A 20,316-nucleotide genomic window follows, 5' to 3' on the forward strand; every position below is an offset into this window, starting at 1 on the left:
TAAGTGGTTCCGCTAAGGTACACTCTGGGTGCATGTATTAATGCACAAGTTACTACTTGTGTAACAATATATCTGTAAGAGAAATTAGTTAGTGATAGATTCCTTACCTTAGAATATCCCCAGGTGTCAGAATGGATCCGGAAAGTTTTGCTAGCAGTACCTCTGCACGTCAGTATGTGGCGTCGTGCGGCTCCACGTCAATCGCTGGCGTCGTATGCGCCGAGATGATGTCATGGAGACTACTTAGGCGCCACCCATGCGTGCTGACGTCTGTTCAGTACACGACTCTCCGTGCCAGGAACGCAGAGCCATGCAAGAAACTGACCACTGGTGCCATGAAACTAAGGCCCTGAAATGGATGTCCTTAAACCTAGTAATCAGTTTGCAGAACGGGGAGGATGGGTGGGGCGGTAAGGAATCTATCACTAACTAATGTCTCTTACAGATCTATTGTTACACAAGTAGTAACTTGTGCATCTGAAAGAGACACGTTAGTGATAGATTCCTTACCTTAGAATAGATACCCCAGCAATACCAGCACCGGTGGTGGGTCAGCGAATAAGATTACACCAGAAAGTCACGGAAAACATAACGGCCAAAAAAGCAGTCTCTCCAGACTTGATTGTCAAGGCAGTAATGCTTGGTAAACGTGTGCAGCGAGGCCCACGTAGCTGCCTGACAAATGTCCTGCAAGGAAACGCCGCGTTCCAAGGCAGTAGTTGCTGCAGTTGCCCTGGTGGAATGGGCAAGCAGCCCCACAGGAGGCTCCTTCTTGGCCAACGAGTGACAGGCCTTGATTCAGAGAACGACCCACCGAGAGATGGTCTGTTTGTGCACGGCCTGATCTTTTTTGGCCCCCAGGTAGCCAATAAAGAGCTGGTCATCTACCCGGAACTGTTGTGTGCGGCTCAGGTAGAAGGGGAGCGCACGTTTTGGGTCCAGACGGTAGAGCCTCTCTTCCTCTTTGGAAGGATGCGGAGGCGAAAAGAAGGTGGGCTTAGTGACGGTCTGCCCGATGTGATAGGTTGTGACAACCTTTGGCAGAAAAGATGGACAAGTCCTTCGAACAACTTTGTCCGGATGGACTGAAAGAAAAGGAGGTTTAGAAGAAAGAGCCTGGAGCTCACTCACTCTTCTGGCAGAGGTGATGGCAACCAGGAAAGCAGTCTTTAAAGTGAGAAGACGAAGAGGACAGTTGTGAAGTGGCTCAAAGCTTGAACTTCTTCAGTACTCTGGGTAGAAGTGGTATAGGCGGAAAGGAGTATAGTAGACAGCAACTCCACTTGCGACAAAAAGCGTTGCCTAGCGAGTGCCGCCTTGGAAATTCCAACACGAAGAACTGATGACATTGCGCATTCTCTTCGGTGGCGAATAGATCTAACCAAGGCTCTGCCCACTGCTGAAAGAGACCTTGCGCCACGTCCGAGTTCAGACGCAATTTGTGATCCATCATTCACGGGCGGCTGAGTTTGTCCACCCTGGCATGCAGCGAACCTGCCAGGTGTTGAACCTACAGGGAAATGCCCTGATGTTCCAGCAATGTCCAGAGGGGCAAAGCATCCTGACATAGGGTCCACGACCCCACCCTGCCCTGTTTGTTGCAGTACCACACGGCGTTGGTGGGGTTTGTGAACACCTGACCCAATCGTGATTCGTGAGCCACCACTACAATTGTCGTGCAGTGCCATCTGAGATCTGGATATGATCGGAAAGGTTGCCCTGATGTTGTGCTCACTGGAACTTCAGGTCCCACTGCAGAACCAGCATATGCCATTTAGCATGATCCACTAGCAGGATGCAGGAGGCCCAGGAGCTGGAGGGTCATCCTGACCGAAACCCAGGATAGAGGCTGAAAGATCAGAATCATAGCCTGAATATCCCGGACTCGCTGCTCAGGAGGATAAACCAGAGTCTAGTACCACCCCGATGAAGAGGTGCTACTGAGAGGGAATCAGGTGCGACAATGGCACGTTAATGGAGAACCCCAGCAAATGCAGGAGGTCGGCCGTAGTCTGGAGGTGGCAGACGACTGCCTGGGGCGAGTCCGCCTTCAACAAACAGTCGTCGACTGGAACCCCTGATCTGCGCAGATCAGGGGTTTGGCACCGGTAAGGCTAAAGGGGAGCACGGTAAACTGAAAATGCTCGTGGCCCATCGTGAACCGCAGGTAACGCAGGTGGGCCGTCATTACGGGGATGTGGAACTTTGCGTCCTGCAAGTCCAACGCTACCATCCAGTCTCCAGAGTCAAGAGCAGAAAAGACCTGAGCTAGCGTCAACATCTTGAACTTCTCCTTCCAGAGGAGGCCTTTGACGTCCCTGAGGTCCAAATTAGGACGCATGCCCCTTGTCCTTCTTGGGGACCAGAGAGTAGTGGGAATAGCAACCACAACCTACTTTTGACCCAGGAACGGGCTCGATGGCCCCCTTGGCCAACAGAGCCGTGACTTCCTGCTGAAGAAGCGCAAGATGGTCCCCTGACATGCGGTGGTAATGAGGTGGCATGGCTGGAGGGGTAGTCTCGAAGGGGAGGAAGTTGCCCCTTCGGACTATCCGAGGTGATGTTGTGCCAGTGGGGGAGATGATGGCGTATTCTGCCACCCACTGGCGTTTGATGGGCCTGAAAGGTCGGACTAGAAAGGCTTTGAAGTGGATGCTGCGGGGGTGGAGGTGGACTGACCTGCCCGCGGGCCCTCAGAACCTCCTTGTGGTTCCCACATCTGCGGCCGCGCTGAGGTTGTTGCTGCGCAGGCCTGTGGCTCTGGAATGAACGAGTTGGGGCACCCCTTCCGTGGCCACGAAAGGAGCGAAAAGCAGAAGGCGGAGGAGGCAGAGTGGCCGACAGGCCCAAGGACTTGGCCGTAGCCTGTGAGTCCTTAAAGCAGTCCAACGTACTATCTGCTTTATTGCCAAAAAAGCAAATGCTATCGAAGGGCATGTCCATCAAGTGGTTCACTGCCAGGCGTGACGCCGAAGCGCCACCGTCGTGGAAATCGCCCTGCCTAGCGAGGCGGCGGTATCAAGCCCACAATGAATGGTGAACTTGGCTGCGTCCCTCCCAGCTGCAATAGCTTCGGAGAGTACTTTCTGGGCCTCCTCCAGACAGTTGGGCAGCACCTGCGCAACTGTGTCCCACACAGAGTGGGAGTAACGGCCCAAGAGGCATGCGGTGTTCACCGACCGCAGCCCTAAGCAGGCAGATGAAAACAGCTTCTTGCCAAGCTACTCCAGCTTCTTGGATTGCCTATTCGGGGGTGCAGAAGGGAATCTCAGGGGTGGGGTGTTGGGAGAGAAAGAGGGGGTCGCCCAGAGCCGGGCGATGGCATCGGGCCACGTTCCCGTCCACAGGAGCCCCTGTGTTGGGCCTGGACCAAGTGCCCAAAATTAAGTCAGACAGTGCATCATTAAAAAGGCAGCAAGGGCTACAAAAAGGTTGCCGCCAGCTGAAGCACTTCAGTCAGGTTAGTCCTGACGGCCACTGTAGAGAGTTTGAGGTGGAGACACTCGGCCGCCCTACACAACACCACTGCGTAACTTGCTCCCTCCTCCATATCCACTGAAGGAGGAGACCACATGCCAAGGTCAGGCGAGATGTCTAGACCACTGGCATCCCCCAAATCCTCTGCCCAGTCCGGGTCATAACCACACTGTTGTGTGAGAGGTTCTTCAGACCCCTCCCAGCCTTCCCCTTCCTCCTAAGTCTAAAACAGGCTGAAAATAAGGAGGATGGACAGAGGGGTTACAAGGCCCCAATGGAGTTGGAATCTGCGCTGAGCGACGCCGTTCCCGCGCCACGTCCGGGCTGAAACCGGGGACGACATTAGAGGTAGTACCAAACGACGTCGGAGGTGGTGCCGGAGGTGGGGTCGACACCGGTGGAGGTTTTATCAGGTTAACCGGTGCACCCGGGGTCCGAGCCCGGATCCATGGGGGTCCTGCGGCACCGACGGGGGTGCCGGGGCTGAAGCCATCGGATTCGGAAGGGCAGCACCCCCAGTCAAGCCAGCAGGGCCCCAAGGCGCACCGGCGGGGCCAGACGGTCCAAAGAGTCAGGCCATGACAGCAAGAAACTCTTGCACCTGTGCAGGCGTCACCAACGGACCCGGAAAGGGTGGGTAGGCCGGCGGCAACGTCGCAGGCTCCGCCGGAGCCGCTGGGGTGGCGTCACCCACACCCTCAGCCGGGACGGGCGAGGGAAGAGACGGCGCTTCTTCGACGACTTCTTGGAATGCTTCGACTTACCTGACCCAGAGTGCGAAGACTTAGATCCAGAGGAACGATGGTGACGGCTCCGCGGCGGGTCCCTCGACCTCCCACGGGACCGGGACCTTGAGCGACGTGGAGCCGACTGCCGGACTTCCAGCAACTTTCGGGACCATCCCGCAAAGTCTTCGGCACCACGGCCCGGCAGTCGTGACACGACTTGGAGTCGTGGTCGCGCCCCAGGCAATAGAGACACACGCCGTGCGGGTCCGTCACCGACATCATGCGGTGACAGTCCCCACAGTTCTTGAAGCCGGGCGTCCCTACGACATAAGGAGTCGATCGACTCAGAAGAAATGAAAAAGTGACTGGGGATACTTGAGCTTCCCGGATCTGCGCTTGCTGGCGCGGAAAAAGAACCGACGTCAAGGCGCGTGGGTGCGTCTAAGTAGCTCCAGCGACGTCATCCCAGTGGCAACAACACACGCGGAGCTGCACAGCGACGCCTACCCATGCGCAGGGGTACTGCTGACGAAAACTTTTCGGATCCAGTCTGACGTCTGGGGGTAATTCTAAGGTGAGGAATCTATCACTACGTGTTTCTTTCAGATAAATAGGTTAGGCCTATAGCCATGATCATTGGTTTGCCATGAAAACCAACTCAGTCCTGCTGTCTCAAGTGAAAAAGGGCAATATAAGCAGTCTTTTCCGTGGAAGCTTACACATTTGTCTGACTCAAATCCTGTACTCATGATAACCAACAATACATGGTTAGAGCCAGAAACCCTATATCTGTTGTACTCTGAAAGCCCTTTTGTTGGTCACAAAAGTTCACAACCATTGTACTGTCAGCCAGACCTAAACATCCATGTAGATTGGTATAACCCTGGGCTTTCCATACTGCTCTCAAACACAAAACTACTCTCAAATCTAAGGTTTAAGATAGGAAGTGGAGGGTGCTGGGACTCCAGTACGTTCTTCATGACTGCACTTCTCCCATCTATGCTGCTACCAGAGAAAAACAAATAACGTAAATTATATAGTAATCTAAGACACTTTAATAGCATTACAATGTCATGTGTGTGCCCCTGAAAGCTCATGTCATAATTGCTGCTAGTAGGCAGCTTGATTAATAAACAAAATAAATCGATAATGTAACACTGTTTTTTGCATGAAGACCCAATCGCGGTCCGTGAGCCACCACTGCAACTGTCTCGCAGTGCCCTCCGAGATCAGGATGTGGTCCGACAGGTTGCCCTGATGCTGGGTCCACTGAAACTTCAGGTCCAATTGCAGAGCCCGCATCCGCCACCTGGCATGATGCACCAGAAGGATGCAGGAGGCCATCTGCCCCAGAAGCCGCAGCATCAACCTGACCGAGAGTCGGGATAAAGGCCGAAAGATCAGAATCAGAGCCTGAATATCCCGAACCCGCTGTTCGGGAGGATAAACCCGAAACTGCGCCGAGTCCAGAACCGCTCAGAGGAAGAGGAGCTTCCGAGAGGGGCACAGGTGTGACTTCAGCACATTTATGGAGAACCCCAGCAGGTGCAGGAGATCGGCCATAGTCTGGAGGTGGCTGACGACTGTCTGGGGCGAGCCTGCCTTCAACAACCAGTCGTCGAGATAGGGGAAGACTGAGACCCCTGACCTGCGTGGATGAGCTGCGACCACAGCCATCACTTCCGTGAACAGACGCAGGTAACGCCGGTGGGCCTGGCAGGACGGGGATATTGAAATATGCGTCCTGCAAGTCCAACGTTACCATCCAGTCTCCAGGGTCCAGGGCAGCTAGGACCTGAGCTAAAGTCAGCATCTTGAACTTCTCCTTCCGGAGGAAGCCGTTGACGCTCCAGAGGTCCAAGATAGGGCCTAGACCTCCTTTGCCCTTCTTGGGTACCAGAAAGTAGTGGGAGTAGCAACCACGTCCTACTTCTGGCCCAGGAACGCGCTCGATGGCCCCCTTGGCCAAGAGAGCTATAACTTCCTCCTATAGAAGTTGCAAGTGATCCCCCCGACATGCGGTGGCACTGCGGTGGCATGGCTGGAGGGGTCGCCTCGAAGGGGAGGGAGTAGCCTCTTCGGACGATTTGCAGAACCCACCTGTCCGACGTGATGGTACGCCAGTGGAGGAGGTGATGGCGGCCCCCCACTGGCGTTGTAGGGGCCTGAAAACTCGGACTAGGAAGGCTTTGAGGCAGATGCTGCGGGAGTGGGTGTGGACTGACCCGGCCGTTGTCCCCTGGCACCGCCACGGCTGTTACCACGTCCGAGACCACGCTGAGGTTGGTTCTGCGGCCTGTGGCTGGCTGGACGTGTGGGGGCGCCCCTTCCGTGGCCACGAAAAGGGGCGAAAAGCAGATGTTTGCTGGCGCTGGCCCGAGATGCCCAAGGACTTGGCAGTAGCCCTGGAGTCCTTAAAACGCTCTAGCGCACTATCTGCTTTGTAGCCAATAAGGCGACGGCCATTCAAGGGCATGTCCATGAGTGTGGACTGGACATCCCCCGAAATGTTGGCAGACCTCAGCCAGGCGTGGCGACGAATGGCCACTGTTGTGGAAATCACCCTGCCCAGCGGGTCCGTGGTATCAAGTCCACACCTGATTGAATACCGTGCTGCATCCCGCCCTTCCACCAGGGCTTGGACGAGCCGTGTCCTAGCCTCCTCCGGACACTGTGGCAGCACCTCCGCAACCGTATCCCACAGCGAGTGGGTGTAACAGCCCCAAACTCAGAGAGCAGAACAGTTTCTTCCCAAACTGAGCATACCTTTTTCCCGATCGGAGGAGTGGTCGGGAATGCGGTCTGGGACGTTGAGGCCTGGATAACCAGACTCTCGGGGGTGGGGTGGGTGGACAGAAAGCAGGGGTCGCCCGGGGCCGGGCGGTGGCGTCGGGCCACGTTTCGATCCACAGGAAGGCCTGTGGAGGGCTTGGACCAGGTGCCCATCAGCACGTCAGTGAGGGCTTCGTTAACCGGCAGTAGAGGCTCCGAGGAGCTTGCCTGCGGTTTGAGAACCTCAGTGAGGAGGGTAGTCCTCACGGCCGCTACAGGGAGCTCAAGAGCCAAGGCCTTGGCTGCCCTGTTCAACACCATGCTGAAAGCAGCACCCTCCTCCGAAGCCACGGAGGGAGGAGAGATGAATCCAGTGTCAGGCGAAGTGTCTAGACCACCCCCAGCTCATCTGCCCAGTCGTTACTCAACTGGCACTGTGTGCCAGAGGGTCTTCAGACCCCTCCCAGGCCTCCCCTTCATCCGTGTCCTGATAATTAGGCAAAGGCGTCAGACCCGGAATGGGGCTGAAACCGGGGACGGCGTCGTCCGAAGACGGTGCCGGGAGCGACACCATTGGGGTCGGCGCCAGCGGAGGAGTCGTAAGGTCGACTGACGACGGCCCAGATCCAGGCCTGGATCCTGAGGGGGCCTGCGGCGTCAGGATCGGAGTCGACGACGGCGCCGTAGCACCCGACATTGCCGGGGCCAGAGCCACCGGCCCGCTAGGGCCCGGTGGCAGGGCTGCAGGGCGCGAAGGCGCACCGGCAAGCCCCGACGGAGGGAAGTGAGTCCTCACGGCCACGAGGAAGTCACGTATCTCCTCCGGCGTCACATGCAGCCCAGGGACCGGAGGGTGTGCGGCTGGAGGCGGCGCCTGCGGCTCCGGCAGAGCTGCGCAGGCGGTGTCACCCGAACCCCCGTCGCGCGAGCGGCCGGGGGGGGGAATCAGAAGAGCGATGAAGTCTCTTCGACTTTTTCTTGGAATGCCTAGACTAACCGGAGGACTTGGAGCCCGACGAGTGGTGATGATGACTCGACGAGCGAGGACTGCGGCTCCGCAACCGGTCCCTCGACTTCCTCCTCAACCGGGACCTCTAGCAGAGCGGAGCCGACTGCCGGAGCTCGAGCAGCTTGCGGGACCGCTCCCGCCTAGCCTTCGAGATCAAGGCCCGGCAGTCGGGGCACGACTTGTCGTCGTGGTTGGCCCCGAGGCAGTAAAGGCACCGATGGTGGGGGTCGGTCACCGACATCAACTGGTGACAGACCAGGCGAGGTTTAAACCCAGGAATCCCTATCGGCACCAGGATTTGATGTCGACTTGAAAAGATGACCAAAAGTGATCAAAAAGGTAGTCAAAAAATGACCAGAGTACTGCTCCTCCCGGATCTGCACTTGCTGGCGCGGAAAAAAGAAGAACTGACGTCAGCGCGCAAGGGCGGCGTCTAAGTACTCCGACGACGTCATCCCGGCGATCACGACGCCAACGACGGACGCGGAGCCGCAGACGACGCCTACCGACGCAAGGGTACTGCTACGCAAAACTTTCCGGATCCAGTCGGACGCCTGGGGATATTCTAAGGTAAGGAATCTAACACTAACCTGTTTCTTTCAGATTGTTCAGTTTAAGTTTTTTTTTTAAAGCAAACAACAAATCGTGCTTTCATGCATCTGTATGTATTTGCATATAACCAGGGAGCATTCTGGCATCATTACAAACAGTACCAAATAGTTAAAGTTTGCTAACGTGTAAATATTTTTATACTGGACCTACTGTTAGTAATGCAAGCTCAGTGCACAGCACAATACAATTTTATTTCATTGTGCATCCTAATAGTAAAGGTTTGCATTATTGAACGACTATAGATGAAGCATCTGAGCAATCTTGTGTGAACTTCTCTACGGGACACAAACCAAAGGTTTAGGGAGGAAGGTGAAAAACGCGCTGTCCAGCACCTACAGAGTCAATGAGGAAACTAGAGGAGATTATTTAGCAACTGTTCTGTGTGTTTCTAGAGCAGGAACTGATGACATGGATTTGTCAAAAAAGCTATAGGATTGTTCACCAAAATCACCTTATTATGCAGCGAAGGACTGCAAGGTCAGATTGTGAGGTACAGCAAGGTCTTTAAAATGTCATAGTCCGATCTTATAGATCAATTTCACTTGGTATGGGGTATATCAGTAGGCAAATAACTGTACTTGAAATGGAGTGACAGAGAATGACCTGTGGTGGCACTTCTCCATCCCAATTTGGACAGTAGTTTTGAAGACCATGAGCTTGACCTCTTGTGTTTCTTTCTTGAATCACTAGTCATCAGCATCATCGATGCCCAGAGACAAAGGCAAGCAGGAGTCTGCTACAATGACTTCCTTTTTCTGGTGCTAAGAGGCAATTAGCATCAGAGTCCTTGGTAAGATTGCAAGTGTACATGAGTACACAAGCACAAGTTTTAGACCTCAAAGTGCTTTCTTTCTTTTAGATTCTTCAGCATTAAACCCGAGCTAAACCAAACCCCCACCCTTCCTCTTTCTAAGAGGCTCATAAGAATTCAGAGCAGTCGAGCTATCTAGAACTAAAAAAATAAAGCAGTAAAATGGGAGCTTTAATATAAAGTGAGATAAAAAAGGCAGAGAAGGAAGAATGACTAGAAGGGGAGTATAAATGCTGTAGTTAGGCTTCCAAAACTTTAGGCTTCTAAGCAGTCAAAGTATTAGAGCAAATGCCAACGCATCATCTGATGTAGTGATATCTCAATGGTGTTATCTGTAAAGCAGGAATGGGTTGTTTGCCAGATTATCTTCAGAACTCATAAGATCAAACAATTTTTGAGTCTAGACTTTTACTTTAGGCAAGGTAGATCAAGAGCACTAGAAAAATATTTTACAATCAAACATTAGACAGCCCTGACAAAAATGTTACTAATTATACCTCGTTCTCTGTTGTCTCGCCGATCCCTCTCGCCATGTCTTCGATCAAATGATGCATCCCTGGTTTGCTCTCGACTGTCATAGCGGTCTCTTTCAGAATATCCACTACGTGATTCCCAGTTATCATGATAGTCTGCTTGACTTCTTCCTCTGTTGCCTAATGCAAGTGAAATATTAAATACATCATCTCAGCTTAGCAAAAAAATAAAAAATGCAGCTAGTAACATTTCATCATCTCAACATTTACCAACATGTAAGGATTAGCAAAGAAATTAAAACCTGTTGACATTTTTTTAATGATTAAAAAGTCAACACACTTTGGATTGGATGTGTATTTGTAGAGCGCGCCTTTAAGGTAATTTACAAGTAGAACTCCATTTCTAAATGCTATTTAAACTTGTAACTATAAAGAGCATCTTAACATTAGGTAATTTATGATCCTTGCCATGCCACCAGCACTGGCTTCAGGTAGAGGTAAGTCGCCCCTCTAGCAGGCCTTACATCCCTAAGGCAGGGTGCACTATACCACAGGTGAGGGCATATCTGCATGAGCAGGTATGCCCCCTACGATATTAGGGTCCATTCCTTAATGTTGTAAGTGCCAGAGAAGCCACGGAGTGCATGGGCTGTGAACCACAAAACTCTAGTTCCACAGCACCATGATGGCTTCACTGAACACAAGAGTGTTTGGCACAAAACTACTCCTCTCAATAAATCCACACTGATGCCAGTGTGAGATTTATTGTACCATGTACTCAGAGGGCAACTCAAAGGAGCCCCCTGAAAACCTACCAAGCCTGGTGTGGTTTCTGACCGGCTGTAGGTAGCTAGCCAACACCAGACAGGTTTCTAGACCCCTGAGTGGAGAGCTCCAGCTCTCTGGGACCAAACACAATGCACATACTGGGTAGGTGTCACACCCCCTCCCCCAGGATGGGCCAGTGCTTGAAGTGAGAAGCTTCAAAGGGTTGCCATCCTTGTAAGGCGACCACCCGCCTCTGCTACTAGCAGCAGATGGCAGCCCCCGGTTTACATCCCCCAAGTTTGGCGGTAAAACCAACAGGAAAACATAGAATAGAAGGTGTGCCTTCCTCTGCCAACTCTATCCCTAAGGTGGATGAGGCGAGGTGAAGCACATCTTTCATTCCCGCCATCTTGAAGATGGGGGACACTTTTAATCAGTGCTAGGTCTGCCCCGTTCCACAGGAGGGTGGCATAATAGTGGGTGTAGTCACCCCAGGTAAGGTGCCCATTGGCCCTACCTGCTACTCCCCTAAAACACCCCCAAAACTAGTATTTAGTGGATTCCCAAGACCTGGAACTCAGATCTGCGACGACCTAAGAAGAAAGAAGACACCCCTGCGAGAAGACTGACGACAACAGCCTTGGCGCCAGCTCTGCGGACCAGTCACCAGCTTCGATGATCCTGCAACCTGTCTAGCAACCTCTGAAACCCCTCGGGAGGACTGCTACTTTCAACAAAGACTCCAATCTCCAGTGAACAGTGGACCTGTCCAGAATAAAATGACCTCAAGGGCTACAGATCCAGCTGGAACCATGATGCCTGCCCACTCTGCACCAGACACCCACGGCCCGAGTCGGCGTGGTAGCCTGCCCAGTGAAGTCTCCCCAGCGATCCTGACCTCAAGTCCAGCATTGGGTAACAGCTCCTGTCCTCCACAACACCTGAATCCAGAGGCTCCTCCTGACCGCGACCGGCTCCGGTGAGAAGACTCTGCCACCGAAAGGCACCCCTGCATCCAAAGCCCCTGGGCCTTGGTGAGCTGAATCAACTGTGCCCCTACAACCCCCTACACCCCTACCTACCTCGGCTGTCGTTGGTCTCCTCCTTGTAACCTACGGTGCGATGCCTGCAACCAGTTTGCCAAAAGAAGAAACCCCACTGAAAAGCATTGGGCGCCTGCCGCTGATTTTGTACCCTGCACCCGGCTGCCCCTGTGCCGCTGGTGGAGTATGTTTGGTGCTGTTTGGTGACCCCCTGTGCTTGTGCTAACCCCAAAGCTTGCCCCCTGCAATCGAACCACTACCTGCAAGTAGTGTGACTGCAGGCACCCCCCGCCCCGTCTACATTGAAAAGCATTAGGCCGATCTCTGACTTTTACCTCTGCACCTGGCCACCCCTGTGCCCGTTGTGGTGCAGTTTTGGTACTCACCTGATCCTTGCTCCTTGGTGACCTTTGGGCCTAAGACTGGATTTATAAGTGTGGTACATACCTGTTAAATCGCATTATTGTTTTACCCATAGGATAAAAGTGAATTGCTTAAAAAATGTGTCGAATTTTGAAAGTGAAAAGTAATTTCACTCATAAAAGTACTTCCCTTATTGCGAAGACCTTGATCTTAAAATAAAATACAAAGTATATTTTTATAAAATTGGTGTGAATTCCTTTTTTGAGATGTGTCAGTTATTGGTCATTTGGTGCAATACATGTCTTACACTCCCCTGTGTTAGGCCTAAGGCTGCTCAACCACACTACCACCTATATAAAGGAAATGTATACAAATCCAAGACTTTATGAGAGAGTTTAGCATTATGTGCTCATTTGCTTGGTGAAGCAAAGCGCTACATTGCTGGGTAACAAAATCAATTTATTTTTGGTTCTTTTTCATAATAAATATGCCTTAAGACTTCAAGTGGACTCAAGAGACAGTTTTCTTTCAGACTAATATGTTTCTAAAACACTAGGATATCTGGCTTTCTAAAAATTCAATTTTCCTTAACAAAGTCAACAATTACCAATGACAATATATTTTCTTTCAGAAGCACGAAATAATACCTTTCTCTTGTATATCTGAAACTCTGCCTCTGCTTCTGCCAGAACGCTCATTCCTTTGGTCATTTCTTGAGTCAGTCCTGGAGTCATTTCTTGAGTCCGTCCTGGAGTCATTTCTTGAGTCCGTCCTAGAGTCAGTCCTGGAGTCATTTCTTGCATCAGTCCTGGAGTCATTTCTTGCATCAGTCCTGGAGTCATTTCTTGAGTCAGTCCTTGAGTCATTTCTTGCATCAGTCCTGGAGTCATTTCTTGCATCCGTCCTTACGTCAACCCTTGCATCAGTCCTGGTTTCACTACGAGAAGGCTCCTCTCTGCCATGGCCCCTTCCATAGCTTCGGCCCTCATCATATGGTTCTTCCTTTCTGTGGGACTCTCTACTCTCCCGGTCTCTGTACTCACTAGTATCTCGTGTGGAACGAGAATCTCGATCACGGCTATTTCGGACATCTCTGTAATCACGTGCATCTCTGGAGTCTCGAGTCTCTTTGGAATCCTTCATATCCCTGCGATCACGACCTTCTCGATTATCTCGGAGATCTCGACTTTCCCTTGACTCTCTGTCATCTCTTTGATCCTTAGAAGTACTTTGGGACAAGTCATCATCTCGAACATCTCTCTCTTTTTTCTTTTCTCCTCGGGTGTCTGATAAAATATAATCAATAAATTATTCACATTTTTATTGTAAAATTTGTAATCTTAAAAATAATAGATTCTTTCAAGAAATTAAATAAGCCAGAAAAATAGTCTAAACATTGAACCGCTGGAGAAGGGGTCTTCAAACTGTGGGGTGGGCCTCAAGTGATTCGAGGGGGAGCAGACTTTGGCCAAAAGAAGCTGATAACAGTCTTTTGTTTTCAGCAAAATAAAATTAGCAGCAGTGAGCGCTCTGTAATGGGCCATCACTAACACCTTTTGTCATTTATACTCTGGCTGGGAGAAGGTGTCAAAAGGAAAGGGACTCTAAATATTGTTCAAAACACCAACCCCAATTTCTAATTACACTGTGGATACTTGTATACATTAGAAAGGCCTGCATGACCAGAATGGTATGTTTGGCAATCATGTAAAAGGGTAACAGAACTTAAATACAATGTTTAAATAAGTCTATACATATTAAGCATTGACAGTTTAATAGAATTGTAAGAAGTTCAGTGCTCTAAAGAATCCTGGATGAAAGGAATAGGTTACTTACCCTCTAGCAATCAGTTTGTGGTTTGTAGTGGTATGTAGTGCTGTGAATTCACATGCCCTACATACTCCTGTCATCTAGTGCTGGGTGTTGATGTTTGCAACTTTTTTTTCTTCGAATCACGAGGTATAGTGCCTCCTCCTATTACTGGTAATGCGTATAGGCATCAGCTCCATTGTTGGACTGTTTTCCACACAGCGGATAAGGATGAAGATGGAGCATTGGAAAGAAATAGTAATAAAGAGAAAGGAACATCTGCAACAACCAAAGGCTTCCGGGGAAGTGGTTGGGCACATGAAAATCTAAACAAATGCTGGGTAAGTAACATTCTGTTTGTGACATGTGTGGCTGTAGATGCACATCCTCTGCAAAGACTGTAAAGCAGTACCCCTCCCTAAGCAGTGGCTAGCCGGATGATGCTGCAAAGGACTGAAAAAAAAGTTGGCCGACCAGCTTGGCTTATGTTTGCCTGTTGGTGTGTCAAGACATCTATACAGTAGTGTTTGATTAACTTGTGCGGGGTGGACCACAAAGCTGGCCATACCTGTGTCAGCTATGAAAATATTGCCAAGGAAAGCCACAGGGACACCATGCTAGCGAGGGCAACTGTTTTAGCATTAATAAAGTTTGTATAAACTTGACAAACCATCAGGCTGTGCCTGCTTTAGACAGGACGTACCCTTTAGGAGGACTAGGCCGCTATTTTCAAAGCAAACATCCTGTATTATGATGAGTGTATTGCCCATTCGCGTTACAAGGCCAAAGAAATCTTTTCTATTGTCTAAGGTTGTATCTCTCCCAAAGCTGAAAGTCGCGCCAAAACGGCCTCACAGGAATGGTGCGAGGAACTGCCTGGTTATTTTACTGACAAGGTCAGATCTATTCAGGTTAACCTCGGTACCGCTAATTACCAGAAGTCGGCGGCCATCCTCTCTCGCACAAGGGACCCTGTTCCACTTGCACAAGGGACCCTGTTCCGCAACAAACTAGTGACCGTCGAAGCCATTTCCTTACAAGATTCTCTTGCGGCACTAAAAACACTCAATCTGGCTCTCCGAAGGATCCTCGCCCGACTAAGCTGCTTGCAGATGCAGCTGAGATCATCAACCAGGCAGTTAATACGCTACTTAATCTATCCTTATCCTCGGCCAGGGTTCCCTTTGCCTGGAAGCATGATCCCTTCCTTTGCTCAAAAAACCGGCACTGGATCCGTCACTGGCCTCCAAATACCGACCCATCTTGTTTCTCCCTGCTGTACCCAAAATCCTCAAAAAGCAGGTTAACATTCAATTATCTGGTTTTGTTGAGAGATTTGAACCTCCCCACCCAGCTCAATCAGGCTTCTGAACTATGCATAGCACGGAAACAGTGCTGGCCGAAATATCAGAAGCTATCCGGGAGACCATTGATGCGGGTGGCATGGCAGCCCTGGTCCTGTTGGACCTATCAGCGGCATTCAATATGGTCCCCCACACCCTGTTACGGACTCTTCTTCTGCCCCTTGGAGTGGACAGTCCAGCCTGGAATTGGTTTAAATCATACCTGGAGGACAGATCCGCCTTTTGCAACTTCCCACCAGAAACTGAACACCGGGGTCCCCCAGGGCTCGGTACTGAGCCCTCTTCTGTTTAACATCTGCATGCCTCCCCTTATTCAGTTAGCGGAAGATCTTGGGGACAAAGTAATCTCATATGCAGATGACATACAGCTGCTTTTCTCCTGGTATAAAGACAGTGAGGCTAACAGTACTCATGCTAAGGTCTGCCTAAATGCAATGTTTCACTGGCTGGCAGAGGCACAACTAAAATGCAACGAGGACAAGACAGATTCTTCTCTTCGTGAACTGTTGCTCTCAGTTCTGGCATTCCTTCTTGCCAGATGAGTTCCCCCTGCCTTCTCCCCATGGCGCTTCGAAAAAAACCTGGGGATATGGTTTGATGAGAAACTCGGTTTTGGTTCTCAGATCCCAAAGGCTATCGGGCTTTCATTTCAGTATCCTGAAATCTCTCAAAAAATGTCTTCCACACCTCCCCATTAATGCTTGGCAAACTGTCATCCAAGCATTGATTACTTCCCGCATACACTATGCCAACGCTCTATATGTCTGTCTGCCCGCCCTACCTGCTTAATAAATTACAGGTGACCTAGAATTTAGCAGACAGATTATTACTTAAACTCCTTAAGAGGGCGAATGTTAGGCCGCATCTCCGTGATCTGCACTGGATGCCAGTGGTGGAGAGGGTGAAGTTTAAAGCCCTGGTAGTAGTACATTCTGCCTTATATGGCTGTGGTCCGACCTCACTTTAATCTAGATTTAATTTCTACCCTCCGGCCAGGCAGCTTCATTCTGCCAACAAGCTACTGGCTAATGTTCCCAGAGTCCTCAAACAGAGGGCCCACAGCAGCTCCCTGTCACGTCTGAGAGCTGTGGCCTGGAATCAACTTCCAGTGGAGATTCGCACTGTCCGTGCTCCGAGCATATTTAAGAAAAAGTTGAAGCCATTTCTTCTTAGATAAGTTCTCCTGTGCTGTTCAGTCTACTTGCTAGTCACTCCTTGGAGTAGCTGTGCGCGATATAAGTGCCAAAAAGAATAATAATAATGTGGTTTGGTGGAGTCTTGCAGAAGGGCTTGGTCTTATCAAAGTAATACATGAGGGTATGTTTAACTTTCAGGGTATGGAGAGCCACCAAGTTTGGCTGAGGAAATAAAACCGGGAGCTCAATGGTTTGATTCAGATGGAAAAGGGACACCACCTTGGGGAGGACCATTTGTCCTGAGGACAATCCTGTCCTTATGAATATGAGAGAAGTTCTAGGGTAAGAGCTTGCAGTTTACTTCGTCGCATTAAAGACTCAATTGCCACTAGGAAGGCAACCTCCCAAGACAGAAACCGAAGTGGGCACAAATGTAGGGATCAAAGAGAGGTCCATGAGCCGGGTAAGTACAATATTGATGTTCCAGACAAGGACGGGAGGGACGCATGATGGATTATTCCATGAAAGCCTTGATGATGGGGACTTAAAATAGTGAAGTGTGGTCTCTGTTTTGTAAATAAGCTGCAAATGTGGGTGGATGAAGGCGTGTGGAAGTAAAGGCTAAACCTGATTTCTGAAGATATAACAGGTAGCAAACTATGTCCTGGACCACTTGTTTAAGTGGGTCTATGTGCTTTGGAAGGCAATAGTAGACAAACTGTTTCCACTTGGCAGAGTAACAGGCCCCCGTGGTAGGTCTACGTAGCTCCTTAAGGATAGACCTACTTACTTGAAGCAGATTAAGAAACCCAAACTCGAGCATCTCAGAACTCAGATCTCTAGATCAAGTTGCTTGGGGTTTGGGTGAATGATTGCGCCAGAATTCTGTGTAAGTAGATCTGGGTTGTTGGGGAGTTTCTCATGGGGAACCACTGACCGTTCTAGCAGGGTTGTGAACAAAGGCCACCAGTGGAAGTATGGGAATAGGGCTTGTGGGTGGAGCTCCCACTCATGCACTTGTTGCCACATCCTGCTGAGCGGGTCTGCAACCTTGTTGTCCACCCCCGCAGGTACTCCGCTACAAGGTGTTTCTGTGGTGAAGTGCCATGCGTCGTATAATCTGTGCCAGTGTTGAGAACTGAGGGGACTGTGTGTCTACCTTCTTTAAAGATTAACATGGCTGTCATGTTGTCTGTTTTATGAGGACCACTTTGTGTTGAATGTGGTGAGAGAAGGCTTTGAGTGCTAGCTGGCTAGCCAGTAATAATAGGTTGTTGATGTGAAAGCCTTGTTGCTGTGTATCCGCACAGCTTGTACAGTTTGTTGTAAATGTGCCCCCACCACCTGACGCTGAGAGGGAAGCATCCGTAGTGATGCTCACTTTCAGAACTAGATCTAAAAGGGGCCACAGCAATGGGTTCTAAACCGTATCAGCACTAGATCCTCCCATTCACCCTCTGCCTCTGACCATTGCGTCACTAGGCACTCTTGTAGAAGACGCATTTGTAATCTTGCATGGAGAAGTATGGCTATGCAAGATGCTGCAATGACTAGGAGGCACATTACTAATTTGACAGTTAGGTGACTAGGTGGTTGAAAAAGAGGAAGCAACCATTGGAAATCTTGAAACTAAGCTTGAGTGGAGTAAGGCTTCCTGGTGAATGTATTGAGGACTTCACCCACAAAGGGCTAGACACAGAAGGGTTGAAGGTGAGACTTGACTGATTTGTTCGTGAAGCCAAGAGTTCAGAGAAAGTTTATTGTGAAAACACTGCTGCTCGGTTGCACTCTTGATCAGTCAACCATCCAGGTAAGAGAACACATGGATCCCCCCACCTTCTGAGATACTTGGCACTACAGCAAGACACTTTGGAATACCTTGGGGGCCCTAGTGACCCTGAAGTGAAGTACTTTGAACTGGTAAATTTGACCACTTGCCACAAACCTTAGGTAGCGGAGGTGAGCAGGATAAATGGGTATGTGGAAGCATACATCCTTCAGATCGAGAGCAGTCATGACATCGCATTGTTACAGCAGCGAGGTGACAACTTGTAGTGTGCGCATATGGAAATATTCTAACAGGATGTACTTGTTGATGAGTCTGAGGCCGAGCATAGGTCTTCGGTTCCCGTCTTTTTTGGGTAAGTGTAGGGAGTACACTCCCTTGCTGAGCTGGTGCATCAGTATAGGTTCTAGTGCTCCCTTGAGAACGAGCATCTGTACCTCTTCTTGGAGTAGGTGCTGATGTTCTGCGGAGAGGGTGTGTTTGTGGGGTTAGATGTTTGGTGGGGATGTAGTGAGCCCCAGACAGTACACCCATTGGTCGGAGAGGATCCCTTCCCACTGTGGAAGAAAGCCATATGATCTTCCCCTGACAGGTGCAATAGATCATGCCCCTAGTGTTACCCCTATAACCCCTCTGCTGCTGGTGGTGGTAAGTGGCAAGGGAGTCTGGGGAGGTGGTTTTACGGGCCATGCGCCCCCTTACCCTAAGGCATCCAGTGAAAGGTGCCTGGAGAGAGGGTGTCTGGAGAGCACCCACTGCCTTGGCCATGTCAGTATCTTTTTTCTTAGCCTCTCCAGCATCATTCCAACTGTGGCCTGAAGAAATGTTTACTACTGAACGGCAGGTTTAGCAGAAGCTGTTCCTAAGGATAACCATCTGAGCTGCCCAGTAGTATAATTGAAACTCAAGGCCGTCTCCATATACCGGGGCTCAGCACTTCACACACGCCAATCTGCGCAATTTATCCGCCCAGTAGAGCTTCCGACAGGTCTAGTGACTTAAATAATCTACTCTATCTAATTGCAATGCTCTTGACCCCGTAACTGGTATCAAATTATGTGATCCTGGGAAAATATTTTAAATTCAATGAGCCACCATTTTCTTCATTATCAAATATGAGAGCGCCTTCAAATATACTAGTTCAGCATGTTTGCTGTACAAAAACGTATCTTGTCTGACTAAACTTTTGCTCCATAAATAATAAAGATCTAGCCACATATAGGATACAAATGACCCCTGGCTTGCCTCTTAGTAATTAAGAGCAAAGTTGTCAGGGCCGGGGCAGGAACATTTCTCAAATCATGTTTAAAACTATCACTTTTAATAAATACTTAACTAAAGCATGAAGTGGTAGCAAACTTCATTTGCAATCAGGAGATTTTCAGTTGGAATGGCCACAAAATGTTAAAGCGGACTGATTTTGACAATCTATTTTATTTTCAAACAAAATGCATTATAAGTGTATCAGTGAATAATTTGAAAAAGTGTCATTATAAGGTCTCACCTACACAGTTGTGTAAAGACCCATTGTGTAAAATACCAATACTTACAGCTTCTTTCCCATTCCGTTAATTGCATAACCTATATAGCTCTACTGTTTACATTAAGAGAACTACTTTTTCTCTTTTTTTTTTAAAGCACTCCAAGGGAATGAATGTATTTATTTGATCTGAGCGCGTGCTGCTTGCCTCTTCAAATAAATGGTCCCTGTCCGTTCATCCGGACACCTCAGTTGCATTTTTCATTTTGTTATTTTGACTGCTCCAAAAGGTGTGTTTTCCATCGTAAAACAGTAAATTAAAAGCATTTACTTTTTAATAGACTGCTGCAGCATCCCCCATTTGATCGCATTAATGTGGACTCATGCATGTGTCCAAATCATCAAACTGTGCCAGCTACGTTCAGTTTCTTTTTTACAATAATGTGAAGCATCGCCTGTAATTCATGTTTTTTGGCTGTTGCTTATCACCAACAAGCATTGTCAAAGCCAATGATCACCTAACAAAGAATGAAAAGAGGAACAAGACTGCTGAGAAACATATTCCACTCATAAAATCTTGTGCGAGGTGGCTCACAGTAACGGATTCTAAATGGTGTTTGAAATAAGGAGACCAACAATAATGGGAACATTAATGGGCAAAGCAAAATGTTAATGTTAACTAATT

The 20,316-nt window shown here is 49.6% G+C and overlaps 1 protein-coding gene across 3 annotated transcripts in view; it reads right to left on the minus strand.

Annotated features, from left to right (window-relative positions):
- ZC3H13 (zinc finger CCCH-type containing 13) overlaps window positions 1–20,316 on the minus strand; it is a 401,604-nt gene that overhangs the window by 217,167 nt on the left and 164,121 nt on the right. For all 3 annotated transcript variants that reach the window (XM_078657316.1, XM_078657317.1, XM_078657315.1), the window contains exons 11-12: window positions 12,704–13,342; window positions 9,907–10,062 (exon numbers count right to left, since the gene is read on the minus strand). In XM_078657316.1, coding sequence (XP_078513442.1) covers window positions 9,907–10,062; window positions 12,704–13,342 — 795 coding nt within the window. The remainder of the gene's footprint in view (window positions 1–9,906; window positions 10,063–12,703; window positions 13,343–20,316) is intronic.

This window comes from Lissotriton helveticus, chromosome 8 (assembly GCF_964261635.1).
Source record: "Lissotriton helveticus chromosome 8, aLisHel1.1, whole genome shotgun sequence".
Lineage (NCBI taxonomy): Eukaryota > Metazoa > Chordata > Amphibia > Caudata > Salamandridae > Lissotriton > Lissotriton helveticus.